The sequence below is a fragment of the Numenius arquata genome, chromosome 7, assembly GCF_964106895.1.
Source record: "Numenius arquata chromosome 7, bNumArq3.hap1.1, whole genome shotgun sequence".
NCBI lineage: Eukaryota > Metazoa > Chordata > Aves > Charadriiformes > Scolopacidae > Numenius > Numenius arquata.
The window spans coordinates 22,711,990-22,729,427 of NC_133582.1; the positions used below are offsets into that span (position 1 = coordinate 22,711,990).

Consider the following 17,438-nt stretch of genomic DNA (forward strand, 5'->3'; position numbering starts at 1 on the left):
TTTCGCTTTTCTTTATTACTCTGTCGGAATTTTTCAGCGCTTTTTACAACAGAAAAGTTGTCGGCTTTTGCGTACGAAAACGGCGAGGTTTTTTTTTTTTTGCTTTTCGACTGCACAAATCCAGGCTTTCCCCGGAGCACCAAAGTGGGAACATTTTTATTTTTTTTTTCCCCAAAATTGGGTGGTTTTTTTTTCTTTCCCAGCGCAGACCCAAAATCAGGGGGTTCGGGGTATTTTTGTGCCGTGGCGGCAGGTCCCACTCTGTGTGCACGGCCCTGCGGGGGGGAAGTCCCCGTTTGGGGGAATCAGCCCCAAACTGAAAGGGAGAAGGGGGAAGGGGCAGCTTTTAAAAGCGCTTTTGCGTCTTCAAGAGAGATTAGAGGGGGGGTGAGTTTTTAAATCCTTTCTATAAATAGGCTTTCTTTGCATCTATGTATCTATTTATACATATATATGTATTTAGGGAATATATACTATTTACACTTCTATAGATCTGTTTAGACTTAGATCTATTTAGACATATATTAGCAATTATTATACAGAACATCTAATTTGACCAGCTATCTCTTTAGACATATATTTTGACACTTCAATATCTTTTAATAAATAAATCTTTTTAAAATCTTTTTATATTCTAAAATCCCTCGTAAAATATAGACTCTTTAGATTTTTATTTTGAACTCCTTTTATATACATAAATATTACTTTTCAATACATATAAAAATGAGAGATTTTTCTCTATTTCAATGCCTCACACCCACACTTACAGGCTTTATTATTTTTTTAATCCCCCTCATGAATTTTCAGACCTTTTTGGGGCGGTGACTCACTTCTTTTGGGGGGAACCCCACGTGACCTCCCATTCCTCGCTCACCTGCTCCTCTGCTGCATCACTATCTCCCCTGGTGACAATGGGGGCCCTCAAATGACATCAGCCTCAGCATTGCACAGCTGTAGCAACCATTTCCACGTAATAAAAGGTATTTTCTCTAGATAGTCACTCCATGTCCGTAGCACTTAGCGGTGTGGAAAAGCAAAGGAGCAGCGGCTGTGCATTTTGATGTCTTAAAATACCAGGCCAACTCCAGATTTAAATGTAGGCTCAGTAATCCTTATTCCTGTCCATTTGGGAAACTCGGAATCTTTATTTATTCTTGGCATCTCCCATCTCAGTCAGCACCTTAAGAAGGCAGACATAACCAGGCAGGCCAAGAGTCCTTCAGGAGCTTCAGTAACAACCTTCCAGCCGAAAAGAGCCCTTAACACTAATACAGGGCATAGGGAATACACATGATGGAGCTTTTTAGCTATGTAGGCTTTCTCCTGTTTTAGGACAGCTTTATAGTTAAGAAAACTGGTTATCAAGCACAAGCCCTACTGTAACTCCTGGTAGTATGAATCCACCGTGGCTTCTATTTGACTGCAGTGTATGCAGGGGCACAAAAACTAGCTGAAAATGTACCAATTCTTGGTTTCTGTAACCACACCAACAGGTCACCGTTGGCCTGCCCAGAAGACAAAGCAGCAGCAAACCAGTTAATTATTGCTCATTGATCGTTTTGCCTGAAAACTATTTGTTACCTTGTCAAATGCATTACTGTGTATAATGTCACACCTCTCGGAAGGTCCTCGCTCAGCACAACCTCTCAGTTTCCGTAGATATATTGTGTTCATATGCCCTCCAGAAATCGCCCGTTCTCTCAAAGAGAAAGAGGGGGGAGGGCAGCGAGTTTCCCTGCTCCCGTGCGATGGTTCGGCACAGCCACCCAGCGCCTTTCTTACACAAAGTCTAAGCCTCTTTCCTCCTTCGTTCAACGACCGCCGCAAACCAATCCCTAGAAGAGCAGAATTTGTCAGGGCGGTACCAGCCGACGCTCCTCCACTCCAGCCCCTCAACTGGAAGCCGCCGCCGCCAGGCCCTCCCTCAGCCGCGAGGCGGACTGAGGAGCCCGCCCCCTCCCGCCGCGCTGCACTCTGGGAGCCGCCGTTCCCCCTCCCTCCGCGCCCCTGCGCCAGAACTACAGCTCCCAGCGTGCCCCAGCGCGGCGGCGGCGGCGGGGCGCGCCGGGAAACGTAGTCCCGCCGCGCCGCCCGCCCCTCCTCCGGCGCGGGTGAAACCCCGTGCGGGCCGGCGCCGCGCTCTTTCGGGCCGCCGCCATTCCGCTAGCAGCAGGTTGGGGTGAGCCCTCGCTCCGCACGCCGGGCCCTGGCCACCTCCCCCCACCGGTGCCGGCCTCGCCATGCAGATCTTCGTGAAGACCCTCACGGGGAAAACCATCACCCTCGAGGTGAGCGCCGCGGCCCCCTCATGGCGCCGAGGAGGCGGAAGCGCTGCCCGCGAAGGCTTCCCCCCGCTGAGGCGCGACCCCCGAGGCGGCGCAGGCCGGCGAAAGAGCCCCGCCGCGGGCTGGGCCGGCGCGGCGGCAGGGGTGGGCCGCGCCCGCCCTCCTCGGGCTGTCCGTGCGGGGCCGAGGCGCGGCAGCCGCCGGGCCGGGGCCTCCGGGTGCGCCGCAGCGTCGGGATGCGCGGGGGAAGGCGGCCCTGCCGCCGGCCGGGCCGGGCCGGGCGGTGTGTCGGAAGCTCCTCACGCTGCTTCTGCCTTTACTGGGCAAATGAAAAGGCGAAGTGCGTTTTGACTCCCGTCGTTTTGTTTCATGATAGGTCGAGCCTTCTGATACTATAGAAAATGTAAAAGCTAAGATCCAGGATAAGGAAGGTAAGGTCAAGATGCATTTATTGTTCCCTGTTGGATTGATGTATATTTTATGCAGATGTGATTGTGTGCAGCAACCTATTTTTTTATTATAGATTGTCACAGTTCACGTTCCTCGTTTAATCTTGATTTATGTCACCATTAGGCATTCCTCCTGACCAGCAGCGACTGATTTTTGCTGGTAAGCAGCTAGAAGATGGACGCACGCTGTCTGACTACAATATTCAAAAAGTGAGTACGAAACACTAAACAGGGTATTGCTGTGCCAACGAGCTGCCACAGACCTTCGCTGCTGAGCCCAGATGCTTCAAATGGATTCAACCAAATGGGTTGATTTAGGGTTGGTTAGAACTTCTGACTGATGCTGTGACTAGAAGTGTCACTTGCTGCAGCCCAGTCTGTAGTTACAGACAGAAGAAAACATTTATAACAGCTTCTGCTTCCAGTGCTTCCCTTCTGTCAGCCCTGGCCCTCTGTGGTGAGCTGCTTTAGGGGGCTAATGTGAAAATACCCTGCTTGCTTCTGCCAGATTAACTTGGCAGTGAGGCCAGTGAGTGCCACTAGAAAGGAGGAGCAACACATAGTCAATTTGGCATAGTTATATTATGAAACTATTCTGCAGTTGCAACCGAGGAATATAGTCACAACAGATTTTATAGTAATTGAACCTTTCCTGGTTTGGGATGCAACAGCCCACTGGTCTCTGGAGCCTGTTCATTTGCAAAAAGTCCTTTTAGAGCTTTCCCAGTTGCCTGGAGCTTGATATCTACTTTCTGTAAATAAAAAGCCTGCTACTCTTGCCTTGAGAAAGTATTTTAAGTCTATTTCATGTGCTTTACAAATAGGAATCAACACTTCACCTTGTGCTGAGACTTCGTGGTGGTGCCAAGAAAAGAAAGAAGAAGTCTTATACTACTCCCAAGAAGAACAAGCATAAGAGAAAGAAGGTTAAGCTTGCAGTGCTTAAGTACTACAAGGTACGTAGCACTAACTCTAGGCAAAACTTGATGAAAACTTAGCTCTTACCAGGAAGCCAGTAACTAGTCTGCATGTACCTTGGCATATTTAAAAGTCCTTCTGTTTGAGAGTATCCCACATGTAAAAATAGAAGAGAAACTGACTGTTTCAATTGTGCACTTCCAAACTTTGCTTCAAGAAGTTTGATGTAGTAACCATCAAGAAAATTACTCGCCAAAGAAAAATACTCAAAATTATCATCAGTGCTAAAAGGTGGTGAGTATATATATAAGATGTTGCTTCTTTGCCTTTCCCAGGTGGATGAGAATGGCAAGATCAGTCGTCTGCGCCGGGAGTGCCCCTCTGAGGAGTGTGGAGCAGGAGTCTTCATGGCTAGTCACTTCGACAGACACTATTGTGGCAAGTGCTGTCTGACATACTGCTTCAATAAACCAGAAGACAAGTAAATGTACTAGACAATAAAAATCTGAAGTCCTGTACGGTTTAAGGATTTATTTCTGCTTCCTGTGGTACTGTATTTCATCTCTGCTGATAAGCAAGAGAAATTTATGAAACTTTGGATGCTGCCTGCCAACTAGGATGAAATACTTTGACTCCAGAACTGAAGCAGCAGCTTCTATTGATGAATGGCTTTGGGTTAGTTAAGTCTCCTTTAAAGGAGATAATGGATAGCCATGGCAGAGGAAAAAACCCCAACATTCTAGCTAACCTTAGAAGTGGTGTCTTTAACCATGAGAGGAGTATATAGTACAGTAGTTCTAATCCGGAAAAATAGGAGATCAAGAGGTCTGATGTGGGTCAATGCTGGAGAAAAGGGTAGTAGAGTCCTGCTATCAAAATGCGTACTGAAAAACTGTATAGCAGCACTGGGGGAGAAAGATGGCTCAGCTAGTTTGGAATTAACAGATAATCATCAGAAATATTTATACCATGATGGTTTTACACACTCGAAGTGCTTGCAGTTAATTTTTGCAGTTTATCCAGTGAGGTAGGCTGGTTGCTTGACAAGATCTAAAAGCAGAACATCATTATTTAAACAGATAGAAAGAAGCCATGTGACTCTCTGAAAGTTCATTTAATGTTAAGAGTTGAAGGCCAGCCAGGAATAATACATGTCCTTTAGTGTTAACGTATTCAAATGTATTTTAAAATCCTGGATCCCAGGAAGTTGTCTGTTGAACTTCTTTTTCTTCATAACAGATAATTTCATCTCCAATATTGAATTCTATATACTTGTCCAAACTCAATCCACAATCCATACCGGTTTTTATTACCTGGACATCATCTTTATGATGCTTCAGTGACGATAAAGATCCTACAAAGAGAAAGTGTGTCAAAGGAAGAGTGCCCACTGACATCACAGCATAGAAGGGTTTGGTTTGACCTTTTTACATAATTAATGTTTTGGGCTTGTAGTACAAGATGAGAGCAAGAAAACGTAGGGATTGTGAGCACTTGCAGCTCATGAAAGCCATCATCAGTCCTTTTCAGCAGGTAAATCCCGTGACACTCCTGCTTCCCTGCCAGAGTTGGTGGTGAGGGAAGGGTCTGTATAACGATATAGTGGCATTTTGCAGCTATAGTTCTCTAGTTGGAGTGACTCCAGACATCCTAAATAGCATATGGAATTGCTCTGCAATTGGATGGGTACGTTCTACACTAACTTCACAGGGAACCAGCAGTGTCTAATACTGAATGCAAATAGCAAATACACGTTCTGTGGCACTCACCTTTCCAAATAACATCCCCATTACGGAGTAACTTAAATTTCATTTTTTTGTCTAGCAGCCCCTTCTGTACTCTGCATCCAGCTACTGGAATTTTGTTTTTTCCTACTGTTACAGAGAAGATGTTGAGAACAGAAGCTTCCCCTAAAAGAAAAAAGTAAAGTATGAAGTACATGAGAATAAGAAACCAGCAGTAAATATAAGCAAGCTACAGAGTATCACATATTTGATACAATAGGAAGGCTTCACTGGCAAATAAACTTTAGGCCACGTTGCAAAGCAAAAAAATTAACAGTCAATGAAAACTCACCTATTGTATTCTCTGCCACAGATGGGGGCAGTCTGCTATTTAGCTCCTCTTTCAAGTCTTCAATAAGTTTGTAGATGATATTGTGAAGTTTAATTTTTATTCCCTTTTTAGCAGCCAGCTGTTTAATACTGTCATTGGCTTTCACACTGAATCCAAATACCACACCTGATTGATAGATAAATAAAACAACAGGCAAGTGATGGCTACAAGAGATCACTCTCTAAACAGTAAGTGAAAGCGTCTGCTGTGCCTATTCCATGATGTTGGACTTGCAGCACGTTAGAATTAGCAGTCAGCAATAGAGGAAACAACCTTTTACTGTCACTTCCCTTTTAACGAGGGACCATTTACTTCTCCCCCTGTTGCACATCAACCACTACTAACCTTGTATCAAAACAAATGGCTCGGAATAGCCCTCACAGAAAGCTCCCTGATGACAGAACCAGAGATACCAAGGCAGAAACTAATGCTTACACACAGCTCACCACAGCTTAAGTACAGGGACAGGGACCTCCCATTTTGGGCTGGACAAACAGCTTTGTTGTCCAAGTTAAGCGGGAAGTGAACTCTAAATCATTCCCATCCAACTGTGGACTATGGCAGGTCCAACGACACCCCACCCTTGCCAGCAGGTGAGAATTCCGAGGTACAAACAGGAACACGTACTGACACGGTTCTTCCAACCGCCTCCCTGAGCAAAAGGAAATTCTTCTGTCATCTACTTTTCTAGCTTTGCCCTGTTTGAGCATCGTAAAGAAACCTGAGCCAAGAGTCAGAGTTTAACCTTAACAATTCAGCGACTGGCAACAGCTTGTCAGAGTCCTTCTATTTTCATGAGATTGCTAGCCTTCCCCGCCTGCACTACCATTTGATATTAGACATTTTTAACATACGCATACATTTACCTTATTGATGCTGCTAATTACTGAAAAAACAAAACTAGAATGAGACCTACCCATTTCAATAAAGAGTTCATACTAAGTGTAAATTGATTTTTAAACACACTCACCATTAAACGCTTCAGCAAGATTTATATCAGTTTCACTGATATCTCCCATTCCGAAATGGATGATATCCAATTTACACTCGTCATCAGCATCATAGCTGTCCAGAATGTTCAGAATAGCTTCAATGGATCCATCCACGTCACCTGCGCGTACAAATGGAAGCGCTGCTGACTTTGTACATGGCAAAGAAACACTGAAGCAAAACTAATGGAATGACAACTCCACACTATGCAACATAAAGTCTTCCGACATCTGTCATTCATACTATATTTTCAGTAGTGTGTTAAAACACATCTAACATATATCACTAAATGTGATGACTAAATCAAGTTCCTCCTGTCCTACTTTAACCAATACATAATTGTTCTTGTCCTCCATTTTGCTGAAGCAGCACTGCCACTCATAAAGCTTGCATTTTGTTTTTTTCTTTTCTTAATTTATATATAGAGAGGCACTTGTATGGGTTTTACTCAGGAGTTCCTGGGTAAGGGGGGTTGGCTCCTACATTTTCCTGTTGCTCTGGCCCTGCTGAAAGCACATTCTTCTGACCACTGGCTGCTTTCTGAAGCCCCTCCTCTTACTGGGAGAACTTCAAGAAAGTTCAAGAATCTGCTCAGTTTTAAACTGACCAAACTTCCGGTAACAGAAATTTTGTTAACAGCTTAGAGCTATGCTTCAGATTGAGCATTTGAGAAGCGCAAAACCAGAACAGGACATCACCTTTAACGATTACCGATAGCACATTTTTGTCCATCTCTGTTCTCTCTTTTGGCTTTAAAAACATTAGATGCTTATTGGCCTTATACAGCACCGCCTTCCTCTGTCTCCAGGTCAGATGGGCCAGCTTCTGTTGCTTCTTCTCATATTCCATCCTGTGCTCCTTTTGCCTTGCTTCAATAACTTCCACATCCCTTTTCATCTTCTCCTGTTGTTCCACATAGGTTCTCCAAGCCACAACTTCATGCGCCCTTTGCTGGGCAGAAAGAGACAGAAACATTACCTTTCAAAGCATTGCACTGGAAACCTCCACACTAATGCAGTTTCATCCTTTTGCACCTTGTCTACAGGCTCTTTCATATTCATTCACATTTAACAGATTTCACCAAAAGGATGGCAGAGAATGAGCACAATAGCTTCCTCCCTGGGATAACAGCATGACTCAAGGTTGATTTTTATGGTATCTCTGCATTGCAGAAGAGTAAATTATTGTTCATTCTTTCATGTAATATTTGTCCAGTTCTCACCACACCTATTTCAAGCTATATTTTATGCATATTATTTTGTCAGAAACTTGTTCTCTCATTCTAAAATTAAAACACTGATATCAATAAGTACTGGATTGTTCTCCAGGTAGGATGATAGTGCGATCATATAAAAGAAGTCTTCTGTGCCTTTAGAAAGGGAACATGTTAGAACATATCAACAGAAGCCACTGAGGACTGCAGTCACTGCAATCAAAGCCTGGAGGAAGGCAGGATGACCACGAGAAGCAAAAGCAGAAACCAAAGGTGACTCATCTTTCATTCCAGAGGCAGCCTGCTTTCTTCGTGTGATTGTAAGGGAGGTTACTCTGGATGCACAGAGATGAGAAGTCCAGCAGGAGAGAGGTGGGGGCAGTGGGAAATAAAGAGGCAATATAAAAATCCTCATCCCTCTTACAGAACACCTAGCTCAGGTCTCTTAACACCCATGCTCGGCCTTCATCTTTCATCAGATTATCCAGGTTATTTAGAATGAAAGCTATCACTCGTTTTTTTACTCAGTTTCTTCCCATCCACCTTACTGAATATAAGTTTTCCATTAAAGAATTCCTCCCATACCTCAGATTCTACTTCAAGGATTTCATCTCCTGCTGAAGGGACTTCCTTCCAGCCCATGATTTCCACTGGGATACCTGGAGAGGCTGCATCTACAGCTTTGCCATTCTCATCAAACATGAAACGCACTTTTGCCCAGGTCTTCCCTGCAACCAGAACAGAGCCTTTTCTCAGAGTTCCTCTTTGGATGATGGCTGTGGTAACTGGACTAGTGAAGAGCAGAAGAAAAAAAATAACAGAAAAAATTAAAGTGACTCTTCTCCCCGTTTTCACAGTTAGTGTAGGTTAGCAAACACAAAGCAGAACATTCCTGTGGCACATTTTATTAGAGTGCTAATAAAATTTTAAAGTGACTTGCAAAAAGCCCCAAACCTGTCCCATACTCTTTTCATTTCTGCAGATCAATACAAAAGTTGGCATTTGTGAAATCAGCAACAGACTGATTTAACACATTGACACCCCGCTGCAAAATAAGCCCAAATCCCAACTTTCTAGAATTCAGTTGATTTTTAAAGAGAGCAAACACACCTTGTTTACAGAGAACCTGCAAAAGGATTAGAATATTTTAAAGAATAAAAGGTCATGTTACACACAATTTGCCAAAAACTATATATGTATTATGACTGTCAACTTCATCATTCCTACTTTTTAATGGCATTTTAAAAAGCACATCCGTTCTAGCATTTTAAACTACTTCCTGTGCTTACAGGATTTTATTTCAGTGATATGATGAATTTTGCCCTATCAGTTCTTTTTCTGGCTATCAAGCTGGACAGTAACACTCCAATCCTTTAGTTACAAACACTGCAAAGAAACTGTTACAACAGTTGTATTTACCAACAACAACAAAGTTCAACTTTAAACATAAATATGAGGTACAAACCACCTGAACAGTATCTCTGTGTTGTTACAAATTGCTTCATTAAAGCTGTAAAGGCAACAGGTTACCTACCCTTTCCCTTTGTCTTTGCGAGACTCAATTATGGTCCCCTCTACCAGACCGGTGGAATCCGCCTTCAGTTCCAACATCTCCGCTAAAGCAACCGTTGCTTCTGCTAAAACCATCAGGTTTTCACCCTGTATAAAACCATACACACACACACAAAAATATATATAGAATAAAGGAAGTACCCAAATAAAGTAAGATCAGAAGTTGAAATCTTACTGCCAAATTCCCCCATTTAATTCGTAACTTCTAACAATGCAATACAGTCCAGCAGCGCAGATCCCTTTGCCTTCAAGGCAAGAAGTCACTAAAGTAATGAACTCTTAATTAGACTGCTGCACAGCCAGTCCAGAACGCACAGAACATTAGGAATGACAGTTCCCTTGCTTCTCTGTTCATAGCATCTGAGTTAAGTATGCAGAAAAAGACCCTGCAATATTCTCTTACAAGTATATTAGGAATGCAAATTTAAAAAAAAAATACCCCAAACAAAACACCTAAACAGCCAAATTGAAACTTGGTGACACTTGGAGTGAAGACTCCCGGACAATGAGACAAAACTGTTGGTCTGGTTTTTTGGGGTTTTTTTCCCTTTGTTCTAATTACATTTTATTTTTGAGAATAGTTATAACAAGCTAGCTATCAGTCAGCAGATACAGATCTACAAGACAACAACAGGATCTACAGGGACACAATATTTGCTACAGAGGTAAATGGAGAACCCATTTTTATGTGTGCCTATTTTAAAGTGTAAGGGGATGACTTCAAAAGGTCTTGAACTTGTCTGAAATTTTAGGAAATTTAGAAAAACAGCAATAAGGCTAAGATACTGCTGCATCAGTTTGGACAAAGCTGCTTTAGCCACCACAAAACTGAAGTTCAGATTTTAGTTCAGTTTTTAGCTATCAATTGTTCGCAAGGATAAGATGGTAAATCCTGTAAGACCACTACTGACCTATGTTCCTGCGATTAGCCATGTGTTAGGAAACTATTTATTTACCCTTGTTTGAATTTTTCTCTTCATGCATATAGCATTATCTCCAACCTTGATTTTGCACCAATTTCATACAATGAGCAAATATATGAAGAAACAGCAATTAGGATGAAATATCCACTAAATTTCCAGAAGAAAAATGAGGTATTATTGCTCCCTGAAGGTCTGAGCTTCAAAATACCATAGGAATATGTTTCAAATAATTCTAGTGAGAGCCAGCAGCACTTAGCTTATGGTAAGGTGTCAAATACCAGGAAGATAAGCATTTTATTTTCCAGTTGCCAAATAAAAATGCAGCTGTATGCACATATTAGACGTCCATGAAGACCATCATTTTTTTCCACCAAAGCTTTACCTTGAGTGCAGAAATATTTACAGCTTGAACATCACCTCCAAACTCTTCACAGACCACGTCGTGAGCCAGCAATTCCTTCTTTACTCTTTCAGGATCTGCTTCAGGTTTGTCACATTTATTAATTGCAAGAATAAGAGGAACTAAAAAGAGAACAAAAAAAACCCTCATTACCAACCTAACCAAAACTTGCTGCTACTAGCACAACTGCAATAAAAGGTGAGAGCAAGTTATGACCACCTTGAACAAATCATCTCACTTGGTGCCTATCGAACAGCCATCCAGATCTGAGCTACCACGAGTAAGCTGGAAGAGTTATCCCAGTAGGGAAGGGAATAAAAAAACAGCAATAAGCCCACACACACACACCTACAAGTGCTTTTCTCACAAAACTGCAAGTCCTGCAAAATATTAGTATTTTAATTACCTTTATGTACTACTGCAACATTCAGTATATTTTCAAATACATTCCCAAGGGAGAAGAAATGTGACTACAACAATTACTTCCTAAGTTCTGTGGATTCCAGTTCAAGGAGTTTCTTTTGAGGTCAATAAACATTTGCAAAGCGCTCGTTATTTGAACAGTGTAGTAACACATGCCTTGTATATTAACTTTGTGTACTGGGCTTGCCACTCACTTCCAAATGTAATATTAACAAGTTAAACACCATACCTCCTGCATTTTTAGCATGTTGAATGGATTCTATAGTTTGTTGCATAACTCCATCTTCTGCTGCTACAACCAGTATGACGATGTCAGTAACGTGGGTACCTCTTGCTCGCATGGCTGAAAAAGCTGCATGTCCAGGAGTATCAAGAAAAGTTATCTTTTCCCCAGAAGGCAAATGCACTGTGAACAAACGTACATGGTACATTTTAAAATCAACATTTCACATAGCTTTATTTGACCTATTATAAATCAAGCATCAGTCCTTTAAGAACTTTTTTTAATAGTAATGACATGTTTTTGAAAGACACAACGGTTGGCATGGAACTCAAAGCTGCTTTTAACTCCTCAGGAAAGAAAGAGTGTGTTGGGATCATTCATAATCCAAAACAATTTAAATATAATTTCAACTGCGCAGACAATCCACTTAAAGTTCCATCCACATAGTTAAGGCATTTATCACAAATTATGATTTCCTATTTCTCTGCTTTCATATGAACTGTTTATATTGTAACATTTTTCTCCAATAAACTGGCAGCAACTCAGCCCATTACATAAGACAGAGAGTAAACTGTTCAATACACACAGCACGTACACTTGGGTCATACCAAGAAAAGCACCAATGTGTTGCGTGATGCCTCCTGCTTCCATTGATGCCACTTGAGTTTTGCGTAGACTGTCAAGTAAGGTTGTTTTCCCATGATCAACGTGGCCCAAGATAGTAACAACTGGGGGCCGTGGGGTTAGTACCGCTGGGTCTGCAGGAGGCCTACAATTAAAACCAAAACGTGTTTTGGAAATACCAAAAAAGTTCACTGAGTGACATGCATGCCCATTATAGCTAACGAAGAAGCATTTACCAGAACCCAGTGATGAACAGGTGAGCCCAGATTCTCCCCACTGCAATCGCAAATCCAACCTACACCGCACCATTAGCCCTGTTAGTTTTACTGCTGCATCAGTTAATACAGCAATTCAGTACATCAAAGAAGAACTAGCTTTTCTTCAGAAACCAGCATAGAAAAAGTTCACCTAAACCAAATCAAATAGGAGTATCAGTTTTATGGCCAAAGAAATCAAAATCGTAAACCTTACCCTTTAAATATTATCAGATTGTAACTATATCAGGTATTAACGACATAACATCAGGACAAAGAAAATACAGTATACGAAAAACACTTGCAGAAACAAGCAGGATAAAAACAGCCAAAAAGAACAGTTCACAGCTTACCTTTTCACAGCATCTGTGTTTTCTCTTTCTTTTTCCTCTTTCAGTTTTGCCGATTTATACTTCATTCCTGATTTTTTAACAACTAGCTTGATATGGTCTTCATATAAGATGGAATCTGGTTCTAGTGAGTCAAGGTCAATGTCTGTGTATAGCAGCGCTTCATAAATATGATCTGAAGAAAAGATAATGGCATTTAACAATTGTAGCCACAAAAACACGTGGGACATAAAAAAAACCAAAACCTCCACACTTCATACAGCTTAAGACTTTTTCATTACCAGTTTATATTGTGCTAATGTTTTATTCACCAAGCATTTTTGCTTCAGTTAGATTTATCTAAAAGTTCCTGTTACGCTACGTATTTGCAGAGAACTGGATTCAGAAATGTTTACTGAAAATGACTGCCTCATTAGACGCTACATCTTACTTTTCACTTGGTTTTTCATAGCTTACTTTCCCATTAAGAAAACTTATGAAGGAACTCATCTAAACCCAAATACCTAAGAAGTGATTCAAGAAGGAAGGAACCTTGGTAAGTCGGTTCGTACGACACTTTTTTTTGGTAGTAGAAACACACAACATACTGCAGTAGTCAAAAATTGCTACATGTTGACCTAAGCATCGTTACAAATCTCCCTCAGAAACCTACAGACATGACAATGCAAGACATGACAGACTTTTCTGCTTCTCTCCTCATTGCTGAGAGGGAAGCTTGCCAGAAAAAGCACCCAGCTGGATAAAAAGAGATTGGACATGGGTGTTATACACGTATGAAATTACTTCATATGTCAACAGTCAAAACATGCTAACAACCCCCCTAAAACACCCCTGAAGACTGGTCAAGCTCAGCCACTATACAACCAGGGATGGCTCATGGGATTAAAAGCACAAGCTTCCTTCTGTAACCCAGCTGTTAGGGCAATCACATGTGTTTCCAGACAAGTTCTGCTCGATCACAGTTAATTAAATGACTGCTTTAATGAAATACATATTGCTCCTGAATTCAAGATTCCTGCTCCCAGCTGAGTATGTCAGGGTTGGATTATGGGCTGAAGCTCTTTTGCGCCTTCTCTCTTTAGCCACTGAGGTCCAGCTTCAACAAACCAAGGTGCAACTTTTTTCCTTCCAGAATAATTTAGCACTTGGGGAACACAGTCATAAAGTGCAGCCGACACGGATCTGAAGCCTTACTGCTGGAGACAGAAGGGAGTCCTAGCTTCCTCCCACTGAAGTGTCTTACCTGGTAATTTGGACGGCCCAACTTTTTTTCTCTTTAGTCTGTCATTGTGTCTACCAACATTTTCTTTGGTACGGTTACAATCTACCTTGCTAAGGGAGAGATTAGCAACCACTAACTAGTGCCATCATAGACATCTTTGCCTTTACCGCTCATGGTAGTGGGATGACAGATTTCAACTGTCTTGTTTCATTCAACCTCAAACAACAGAGCAGGCTCTCACCTATGTCTTTATCCATAGCCCGTGCAAGTTCCTCAACAGTCATCTTCTGCCTTATTTCCACTTCACCTTTTGTCAGTGGTACCTTCTTTTTCTTCTTTTTTGTCTCCTACATGGAATTAGACACGTATATAGGAACACATAGCTGGCATAAACTAAGAAATAATAGAAACAACATTAAAAAGACAATGGTCTCAAGCCATAGGATGTAAACACATTTTTTAACTACAACACTAATGAATTACAATAAGTGAAAAATTTAACACATCATACTGGATATTTAAAATGTATAGCATACTAAATCTTTTTTCATTTTTAATTGTTCAAAACAAGGGGAAAAAATCAACAAAATAATTTTCATTTTTGTTTGTGATAATTTCCTCCTGCCCCTGCAAGACTCATGACGCTGCTGGTATAAGCGCTTTAAGTCAATATTTGAGAGGAAGTCACAATGCAGTCATACATTAAGTACATTTTGTCTATTAAATTTATAACAATTTCTCTATATTCATTAATAAAGCTCTTTTTTTTTTGTAATTAAAATGCTCAAATTGAGCTCTTGTACTTTGAAATTCACAGAAAACCAGAGATTATTGGATTTTGTTAATTACCTCCTTTGTAGCTAGATGTCTGTGTTGCAATAAGGCAATACTGATTAATTTGTCTTTTTGCCAGAACTGCGGATACAGAAGAACAGACCACACGGGATGTGCAGATGACTGCACAGGCTTCCATTGTGTTCTGTTAACTCTTCTGCAGGAGAGAGTACACAGCTGCCGGCGAGCACCACGTAACTGCACCAGTTTTTCAAACTTTAGTATCAACCCTCGATTCATTTCCTCACTGAAAACACAAAGGACACATTGAAATCAGTCTCAAAGCTGGAAGATACTCTTTCATATGATAATGCAGACATGAACACAAGGCACAAATGTTATTGTTTCAAAACAGGCTTTTTAATGCTGAAGAAACTGAACTATATAGTAACTGTTCCAGTTTTTCAGCTTCCTGAAGTGCTTCACCTTTCTTCACTGTCCCACTGCAGTCACACAGATTGCCACAGCCTACAAATCTTTCACCTATCTCCACTGATCTTTAATACAAACTTCTGAAGTCCCCATTTCCAGTTCTTGGATGCTACCTAGAAAAGGAGAGATATTTGCACTTCTCATGCTATACTGATAGAGTTATCCAGGTGCAACCTACCTCTCTAAGCCAGTAAAACACACTTGCAAAACGCCACCTAGAATCATAGAATGGTTAGAGTTGGAAGGGACCTTAAAGATCATCGAGTTCCAACCCCCCTGCCATGGGCAGGGACACCTCCCACTAGACCAGGTTGCTCAAAGCCCCATCCAGCCTGGCCTTGAACACTTCCAGGGATGGGGCATCCACAGCTTCTCTGGGCAACCTGTTCCAGTGTCTCACCACCTTCACTTACATGAGCATATACTACCACTAAAAGACTGCAGCACTGTAGTAATACCAGTGTTGACACATGGACAGCGACGTCCTCTGAGGCTAAGCCCTGGCTTAGCAAATAAGCTTTCCAAGACGCTTCTGTCAGATCATCCCACATCTTGTTTAAACCATCTTAACTTTGAGTCATTTTTGCTAACTATCCAGTACAAAAGTCTCCTATTCGAACTCTTCTCCTTGTTCAAAGCTGCTTATTTTGTCCTTCTGCTCAGCGATGCCATTCCCTGTACCTCCTACGACTTCTCTCACAGGTGGCTTTGTACCATCTCCGAATGACTGAAACGCTATCAGTTCCTCTCAGAATGCCTGCGGTCCCTTTAAAAACTCTCCTCTATCCGGACACCTGCAGGAAGCGAGCAGAGGACAAACTAACCAACCAAAACCAACTACTACTACTACTACAGACAACTTTAAAAGGGGCGGAATCGGTAAAGCCAAGGACCCCTCAGCCGCTACGGGACGCTGCGCGCACGGAAAGCGGACGTAAGGGCCAGGCGAGGCCGGAGAAGCCCACAGAGGAGAAATCCACGCGAGGCTGCCACCGGCAAAGGAGACATTCCCGTGCTGCTTCCTGCAAAGGACCACTCCACCGGGGGCCCGCACGGGCGCACCCCTCTGACTCGTACTGCCCATCCTTGTGGCCGCTACCGCAAAACAACGGGCGTCCCCCGCCGGGGACGCCAACGCCACCTCAGAAACCGCCTCATCCTGTTGCGAGCGGGACTACACTGCTGCGAGGCCGCCGAGCTCCCGCAGCCGCGGCGCGCCCGCCATGCCCTTCCCCACCGCCCCCCGCCCTGACAGGCCCCGCCGAGGGGGCCCCGCACCCGCTTCGCCCTCCCCGCTTCGCCCTCCCTGCCTGGCGCCGGCCCGGCCGCTCTCTGCGCAGGCGCGGGGGGCGGGGGAAGGCGCGAGGCCACAGCGCCGGCGCGCTGGCGGCCGGCGGCGCGCGCGACCCAGCGGTTGGCGGCGGGGGCGGGGTCTCCCCTCACAGGAGGCGGGAGGTGCCCGCACGGGGCGGGGCGGCGGCTTCGGAGCTTTTAAATATATGTGTGTGTATATATATATATGTATATCTGTACAGACACACGCACACTTGAATTTGGTTTTCTCCTGCCTAACAGGAGATAGTCAGATGGGCAGAGAAGAACCTAATGAGGTTCAACAAGGGCAAGTGTAGGGTCCTGCAGCTGGGGAGGAAGAACCCCAGGCACCAATATAGGTTAGGGATGGATCTTCTGCAAAGCACTACTGAGGAGAAGGATCTGGGAATCCTGGTGGATAGCAAACTTTCCATTGGCCCTTGTCGCCAAGAGGGCCAATGGGATCCTGGGCTGCATAGGGAAGAGTGTGGCCAGTAGGTGGAGGGAGGTCATTCTCCCCCTCTACTCTGCACTGGTGAGGCCACGACTGGAATACTGCATCCAGTTCTGGGCTCCCCAGTTCAAGAGAGACAGGGAGCTACTGGAGAGAGTCCAACGTAGGGCAACTAAGATGACTGAGGGATTAGAGCACCTCCCTTAGGAGGAAAGGCTCAAAAAGCTGGGGCTCTTTAGCCTGGAGAAGAGAAGGCTGAGGGGAGACCTTATCTATGTTTAAAAGTACCTAAAGGGTGGGTTGAAGGATGATGGAGCTGGACTCTTTTCAGTAGTTCCCAGTGATAGGACGAGGGGTAATGGGCACAAACTGGAACATAGGAAGTTCCATTTAAGTATGAGGAAAAACTTGTTTATGGTGAGGGTGACAGAGCCCTGGAACAG

At 43.3% G+C, this 17,438-nt stretch overlaps 2 protein-coding genes across 2 annotated transcripts; one reads left to right on the forward strand and one right to left on the reverse strand.

Moving 5' to 3' along the window:
- The first annotated feature begins 2,104 nt into the window (after nucleotides 1-2,104).
- Nucleotides 2,105-4,184, forward strand: RPS27A (ribosomal protein S27a). Its single transcript, XM_074150390.1, has 5 exons — nucleotides 2,105-2,288; nucleotides 2,662-2,716; nucleotides 2,859-2,944; nucleotides 3,559-3,690; nucleotides 3,988-4,184. Exons 1-5 carry the CDS (start codon nucleotides 2,241-2,243, stop codon nucleotides 4,135-4,137), a joined length of 471 nt encoding a protein of 156 aa, XP_074006491.1. The 5' UTR covers nucleotides 2,105-2,240; the 3' UTR covers nucleotides 4,138-4,184.
- Nucleotides 4,185-4,748: 564 nt separating this feature from the next.
- Nucleotides 4,749-15,955, reverse strand: MTIF2 (mitochondrial translational initiation factor 2). Its single transcript, XM_074150241.1, has 14 exons — nucleotides 15,222-15,955; nucleotides 14,811-15,042; nucleotides 14,203-14,308; nucleotides 12,743-12,914; nucleotides 12,120-12,280; nucleotides 11,518-11,694; nucleotides 10,848-10,987; nucleotides 9,505-9,629; nucleotides 8,556-8,760; nucleotides 7,456-7,708; nucleotides 6,738-6,878; nucleotides 5,729-5,893; nucleotides 5,422-5,562; nucleotides 4,749-5,006 (listed from the first exon to the last, which is right to left on the reverse strand). Exons 2-14 carry the CDS (start codon nucleotides 15,033-15,035, stop codon nucleotides 4,837-4,839), a joined length of 2,181 nt encoding a protein of 726 aa, XP_074006342.1. The 5' UTR covers nucleotides 15,036-15,042; nucleotides 15,222-15,955; the 3' UTR covers nucleotides 4,749-4,836.
- Between the last annotated feature and the right edge of the window lie 1,483 nt (nucleotides 15,956-17,438).

Bases quoted from the DNA above. Each gene is read 5' to 3' on its own strand.
- RPS27A (XM_074150390.1), top strand. From the start codon at position 2,241: ATGCAGATCTTCGTGAAGACCCTCACGGGGAAAACCATCACCCTCGAG. The intron at 2,945-3,558 runs GTGAGTACGAAA...CTTTACAAATAG, and splicing joins CTGACTACAATATTCAAAAA to GAATCAACACTTCACCTTGT. The intron at 3,691-3,987 runs GTACGTAGCACT...TGCCTTTCCCAG, and splicing joins CAGTGCTTAAGTACTACAAG to GTGGATGAGAATGGCAAGAT.
- MTIF2 (XM_074150241.1), bottom strand. From the start codon at position 15,035: ATGAATCGAGGGTTGATACTAAAGTTTGAAAAACTGGTGCAGTTACGT. The intron at 10,988-11,517 runs GTATGGTGTTTA...TTCTCTTTTTAG, and splicing joins ACATGCTAAAAATGCAGGAG to TTCCTCTTATTCTTGCAATT. The intron at 5,007-5,421 runs GTGAGTGCCACA...TTCTCTTTGTAG, and splicing joins TGGGGATGTTATTTGGAAAG to GATCTTTATCGTCACTGAAG.